Genomic DNA, 6,925 nt, shown 5'->3' with positions numbered 1-6,925 from the left:
ACGGTGTGTCGACGCCAAGGAAGCATCCAAATTGCTCGAAGAGATATATGCCGGAGCTTGCGGATCGCACATGAATGGCTTTGTCTTAGCTAAGAGGATATTAAGAGCAGGATATTTTTGGATGAATATGAAAACAGTGTATTAGGTATGTCCAAAAGTGTCATCAATGCCAAGTACATGCTGATATGATACGAGTGCCACCCAATGAACTTAATACAACAAGTGCATCTTGGACTTTCTCCGCTTGGGGGATGGATGTCATCGGTCCAATCGAACCAGCCGCTTCAAATGGGCACAAGTTCATTCTAGTGGCCATAGACTATATCACAAAATAGGTTGAAGTCGCATCTTACAAGGCTGTAACTAAGAAGGTCGTCACAGATTTGGTTAGGGATTGTATTGTTTGTCGGTTCGGGGTGCCAGAATCAATCATCACCGATAACACCGCCAACCTTAATAGTGATTTGATGATATCCATGTGTGAAACCTTCAAGATCAAGCATAAGAATTCCACATCATACATGCTGCAAATGAATGGAGTTATAGAAGCCGCCAAAAAGAACATCAAGAAGATATTGAGGAAGATGGTAGATAATTAAAAATAGTGGCACGAGAAGCTACCGTTTTCTATGCTCGGATATCGTACCATGACTCGCACATCAACTGGGGCAACTCCTTATTTGTTGGTTTACGGTACTGAAGCGGTTATCCCTGCTGAAGTAGAAATCCCTTCTCTGAGAATCATACTAGAAGCCGAGCTCATTGACGCAGAATGGGTACAGATCCGATATGAGCAACTGGCCCTCATTGATGGAAAACGAATGAGTGCAGTATGTCATGTTCAACTCTACCAAAACAGAATGGCTAGAGCTTTCGACAAAAGGGTCAGGCCTAGACAATTCACATCGGGGAAATTGGTGCTAAAGCGAATCTTCCTGCATCAAAATGAAGCCAAAGAGGAATTTTCACCTAATTGTCAAGGGCCTTACATGGTTCATCGAGTACTAACAGGAGGGGCACTTATACTTGTAGAAATGGACGGAGAAATTTGGCCGAAACCTATCAACTCAGACGCAGTGAAGAGATACTACGTTTAGGATTGTTTACATTTCTTTATCTGATATAACTGAACTACGCTTGACCTGATTCCCTTTTAAGAGGGGATATGTAGGCAGCCTTGTGGGTTCGGTCACATCTTAATAAAATCTTCATTTTGCCATGATCAGGAAACTGGGGCAGAATTTTGAGGAGGACCCTCAAAATTCTAAAGCAAGTTCAGCCGACATCGTCATACACGGAACAACCAAAGTATTGCATTTAAACCGGGGTAGAATTTTGAGGGGAACCCTCAAAATTCTAAAGCAAGGAGGTCACAATGTCTCTAAAATATGTCATAGTCACCGGTTCCCTAAATTATTTGAAATCGCATACTACTACATTTCAAATAACTATATTTATCAAATGCATGCATATATTTCAAAAACTTTTTTTCTATGACAGCCAAATACTACCTAGGGTAACTCAAACAGGACCTCAAGACAGGAGCAAAGGCAAAACATAAGACAAAAGCGCAAACCAACCTTCCCCCACAAAACTCACGATTTTTCTTTGGATGCAGGCACGATAAGACAACAATACCCGCATATACATCAAATCACTACCTTCATGACAATAAGTTACCAAACACAAACACTTCCAGCTAAGAAATACTTTACTTTCTCACTGTCACTTATCGTTTTTCTTGCATAAGGATAAACACTGCCTTTCCCTGCATGAGACTAAGCATTGTTTCCTATTTGCATGAGGCTAAGCATTGCCTCCCTAATTGCATAAGGCTAAGCATTGCCTTTTCTTGCATGAGACTAAGTAGTGTCTCCTATTTGCATGAGGCTAAGCATTGCCTCCTTAACTGCATAAGGCTAAGAATTGTCTTTTCCCCATGAGACTAAGTAGTGTCTCCTATTTGCATTAGGCTAAGCATTGCCTTTTCCGCATAAGACTAAGCATTGTCTCCTATTTGCATGAGGCTAAGCATTGCCTTCTTGACTTAATAAGGCTAAGCATTGCCTTTCTTTGCATGAGAATAAGCATCGTCTCCTATTTGCATGAGGATAAGCATTGCCTCCTTAACTGCATAAGGCTAAGCACTGCCTTTCTTTGCACGAGACTAAGCATCATCTCCTATTTGCATGAGGCTAAGCCATGCCTCCCTATTTGCATGAGGCTAAGACCTGCCTCCTTAATTGCATAAGGCTAAGCACTGCCTTTCCTACATGAAGCTAAGCACCGCTTCCCTTACTTGCATGAGACTAAGCATTGTCTCCTCTTTCCGCATGAGGCTAAGCATTGCCTCTCTAATTCCATAAGTCTAATCACTACCTTTTCATCATGATTAAATGCTATCTCCATTATGCCATCTAAGACCTAGCATTATCCTCTACTCATCCAGGGCTAAGCATTGCCCTCATCTTACCCAAGACTAAGCCTTGTCTTTTTTCATCTTCGCATACAGCCAAACAGTATATTTTGCATTTCATGGGCTGGAATATCGCCATTTTGTCCAAAGGCGTCATGGTCTGAAGGCATCATCCGCATAGCCGGAAGACACCATTCCATGGCTCGAGGATCTCTTAAAAGCGCACATCATTATTCAAAGGCGTCATGGCTTGGAGGCACCATTCTTATGGACCGAGAACATCATTTCATGGCATGAAAATCCCTTATCACATAATTCATGGCCCAGGACATCATGGTCTATGGACACCATCCTCACCGTCCAAAGAAAACCCTCGTGGTCCGAAGGGAATCTGCATCATGTTTAAATTCTCGCAATAATCCATATACTTGCATGCATCGTGTTCTAAGTTATGCAGGTAATCCGGGAAGTAACCGTTCTCCTAACGGGAGCAATCATCGCTCCGGTTTCCGTTCAATGCTCACATCCTGCAATTATTTCAAACGTAACCAACCACCATCAATTACCCACCTTTTACTCTATGACCATTCATATATTTGCTCACTGATACATCCATAACGTTTCAGATTCACATCGATGACTCTGCATAAATTCATCCGATATTCTCCTACCCCAAAAGAACCTTTTTCGAAACATACAACCATTCCTATAACAACTCAATCGGTTTCGTTCATCGTTGGATCCAGAACTACACACGACCTGATTCCCGTAACACCAGGGATATGTAGGCAACTCAGGAACCAGGGTTCGACCCCCATTTTTGCCAAATCACATCATCCCTCATATCATTCGACCAAAATTGGTCATCATTTTCTTTAACCGACAACTCTTTCATCATTCCCGGGTAAAGAGGGGCAGCTGTTGATACCCAATTTTGCCCTCATATTTTCTCAATATATATATATATATACTTTCAAAACATCATTTTTACATCATTATTTAGTTTAAAAATCTATACAATCATTTTTCTATAATTTCCTATAATGTTTAGAGCTTTAAAATTGATTTGTCTGTATTTAAATTGCTTGAATATTTATTAATTACTCCTTCAAGTTATTTTATGATGACTTAGCTACTTAAAGTTATTATTTTTGCACCTATAATACACGTTTCAAATATTTTACTTCATTTTATGTAATTACATTAATATTTTTAAGCTATTTGCGCAATTTTGCAGTAATAGCCTATATCTGTACAAAAATGCTCTTTATTTATATTAGTTGTGTCGAAATAGCATTTTATATTTTTATAATACAAAGTTATTAATTTTAATTATTTTAGTGCATAAATAATATTTTTATTTATTTATCAAGCATTTTTTATAAATTGTTTTGATAAATTTTGGGTATTTAAATAATAATCCAATTTTAACCAATTTTCGGACAAGAATTAGCCCAATTACCCCAAGCCCAAAACCAAACCACCTTTTTAAAAATAACTTGGCCGGTAACCCGTTTAAACGACCCGCCCAATTCCATTCTTTCATCTTGGTCGTTGATTTCAAATGATCAACAACCCATAATAAACTAACCCCTTCTCTTAAATCCGCCCCCCTAATCCTAGAGACCCATTGTCTCTATCCAGACGCCCTCAAAATGCTCCTCCTCCCACCAGAAAAACTTAATCGCCGCCTTCTCCAAATCTTTCCCTAATCCCGTCGATAATGGGATTCTCCCATCATTCACTTACCATACTAGTGCTTCTCCGCTACTGGGTGTTTCTCCATGGTATTACTTAGTACTTGCCTAAACATGGAAAGTACCATCTCTCCGATTCTGCCCATTCACTTCAACCGTTTGAATCTGGACAATATATAGTCCATATACATCAAGACCATGGCTATATGAGTCCGGTTAGCCAAGATTTCCGGTCAATCTTTGATTTCTGTCAACTAGGATTTACCTTTTTTCCCCCTAATTTGGTTTTTTTTATTCTGCATGTTAATACTTCCTTATTTATGTTTGATTTTACAGCTTTTCTTGTTTACTTGTTCGATTTCTGTCACTATATAAACCCCTCCCCATTGGAAAGGACCGAATCGATAATTTCACTAAAATTTGAAGCTTTGCTCTGTTAATTCCTTCATTATCTTGTTCTGTGTTTTGTGTTGGCCGGCTGAAAGCCAAGGCCACTGAGAGTCTACTGCTCGAACTTTCTCTTGGTGCGAGCATTGCCCGGGGTTCTTTCGAAGCTCTTGGGAACTTTGACGCATCGAGGTTTCTGGGTTCTTGTGGATTTTTTGTTCTTTATTGTTGTCCATTTAACTGGTAAGCCACTTGACTTTTGAAATTTCATCCCTATGCGTCTTTGATTTACATATATTCTCACCTCTGAAATCCATGGCTTAATATATTTTCTGGATTACTTTTGTTCACGATTCTGTTAATTCTACTTTGTTCTAAGTCTCTTTAGAATTTAACTTCCTCCTAATGCTGCTAGTTTTGAGATTGCCTAAGTCTAACTTGGATAATCTGACCCTCTTAAGTTTATCTAGCCAGTGTATTGGTGCCTAAATGTTCCCTAAAACATACTTATTTGCTTTGTCCTTAATCTTTATAATGAATGATTCACACTTGTGCTAGAACTTTCTATGTTAATTATGACATGTTCCCCTACTATTGTGTCACTCAGCATGATCCCCATACCCCATTAGTGATTGACTGAGATCTTAACAGTTACCTCAACTTGATTTCCCTGCCCTGTTTGGACCATTTTGTTTTATGGCATAACTTAGATCTTCTTTAGTTAATCAGTCTATTGTGTCAATCCCAAAATCCCTACATGTGCTATTTGGTATGAACTTGCTATCTCACACTGCTCTGAATCTATACAATGTTTATCTTGCATGTACAATGTGTTTCAATTTGTATTAAGACCATTCTCTATGATCTTGCTTCTGTGCTAATATGTTCCCCAGCATGTCTATGGTTTATCTGATATCCTGTTCTTTCAGTGATTATTTGGCTTGTCACGATGTGCATCCCCCATCATGTCTAAATACTGATTAGCATGAGACTAGGATGTATGTTTAGCATAATCTCTTAGGTTTTAACTTGTTTGTATTGTGCATATGTGACTGCAAACTTGTTTCTACCCTGACCCTTCCCACATGTGGTTTTGTCATAATGTGTGCTCCCTATCATGTCTCAATGCAGCCATGTTTCCTGATGAGAGTTAATATGTCTATCTTATGATACTAGGATGTATACTTAGCCTAATTTGGACCATTTAGGTCTCAACTGGTTTAGTATCATGCATATGTACATGATAATCTCTGTATACCCATGCAAACATGTTTCTTCCCCAACTCTTTCAAAATGTGGTTGCCTATGTGGTACTTTTCTACGTATGGAAATCCTGCTGAACCTACTGGCCTTCTTGATTAGTTGCTCTGTATGCTTAACTTGGCTATGTCTAATTTAGGTTATAAGTGTACCCCCAGTTCTGTCCCTCAGCCATTGTCCATTCTCCTCACTTGCTACTTATGCTATTTTGAACTTCTTATTCTTAGCCGGCTGAAAGCCAAGGCTACCTAGGCTTTACTACTGACCTCCTAGTGTGAGCACTGCTCGGGGTCCATTTGAGGCCCTTGTGAACTCTGACACACTAGGATTTGGGTCCTTAGTCATTCCCTAAAACTTAAACTAGCCCCATTCAACCCCTTTCTTCCTATTATCTGTTGTACATCTAAGTTGGTTAGTTTAAATGATGCAATGCTTGAAAATATGGTTATATGAATTGACTTTGGGATCCTCTATGGATTCTGGGGTTGTGTTGATGAATACGGCTCCTTGTTAGAAGTCTGGGTATACAAATGTTATTTGTATAACATTTGTATCTTACTCATTAATGGGCCTGTAATAACTTTGTATAAATGATTGGGGTGTTAGTAAAGTGGGGAATGGGTAGATTTCTAATATTTGCATACCAAATGGGTAGATAATATGCCTATAGGACTCAATGATTTACTTGTTATATATATATGCTATTCCATCACTATGTGCACTATAGAAATCATGCCATTAGAAATCATGCCATTAGGGGAAACACATACATACACACAGTCTGCTAGCAAACATGAATTTAAAGTGCTGCAATTATGCTTACTGCTACGTGCTACTAGAAAACCTGCCTATAGGAATAAATGTCATTGATTTCAATTCATTTCAGCATATTCATTAGAAATCATGCCTATAGGATTTTGATCACCTCATTTGCTATTATCTCGTACTGTTCACTAGAAACCATACCTATAGGATTTTAATCATCTCATTTGTTACTGCATCGCACTATTCACCTAGAAAAACATGTCTATAGGGTTGAGTGTAATGATAAAATCAGCTCCAAGTGCTAAATATTAGAGATCCTATCTATAGGACAACACTGTTTCGTCTTAATAAGAGTCAATGCTTCATTTCTCAATATGGTTTATTATGCACTTCTGGGATC

The 6,925-nt window shown here is 38.7% G+C and overlaps 1 protein-coding gene across 1 annotated transcript; it reads left to right on the top strand.

Moving 5' to 3' along the window:
• Nucleotides 1-647: 647 nt before the first annotated feature.
• LOC142171871 (uncharacterized) lies at nt 648-5,995 on the top strand. The gene is made up of 2 exons (XM_075235578.1): nt 648-1,001; nt 5,900-5,995. The coding sequence occupies exons 1-2, from the start codon at nt 648-650 to the stop codon at nt 5,993-5,995; spliced, it is 450 nt and encodes a 149-aa protein (XP_075091679.1).
• The last annotated feature ends 930 nt before the right edge of the window (nt 5,996-6,925 follow it).

The sequence above is a fragment of the Nicotiana tabacum genome, chromosome 17 (genome assembly GCF_000715075.1).
Source record: "Nicotiana tabacum cultivar K326 chromosome 17, ASM71507v2, whole genome shotgun sequence".
NCBI classification, from domain to species: Eukaryota; Viridiplantae; Streptophyta; class Magnoliopsida; order Solanales; family Solanaceae; genus Nicotiana; species Nicotiana tabacum.
The sequence above is the reverse complement of the archived record's forward strand: the minus strand, read 5'-3'. Positions and strand labels throughout refer to the sequence as shown.

Bases quoted from the DNA above. Each gene is read 5' to 3' on its own strand.
- LOC142171871 (XM_075235578.1), top strand. From the start codon at position 648: ATGACTCGCACATCAACTGGGGCAACTCCTTATTTGTTGGTTTACGGT. The intron at 1,002-5,899 runs GTACTAACAGGA...TGTCTAATTTAG, and splicing joins GGCCTTACATGGTTCATCGA to GTTATAAGTGTACCCCCAGT.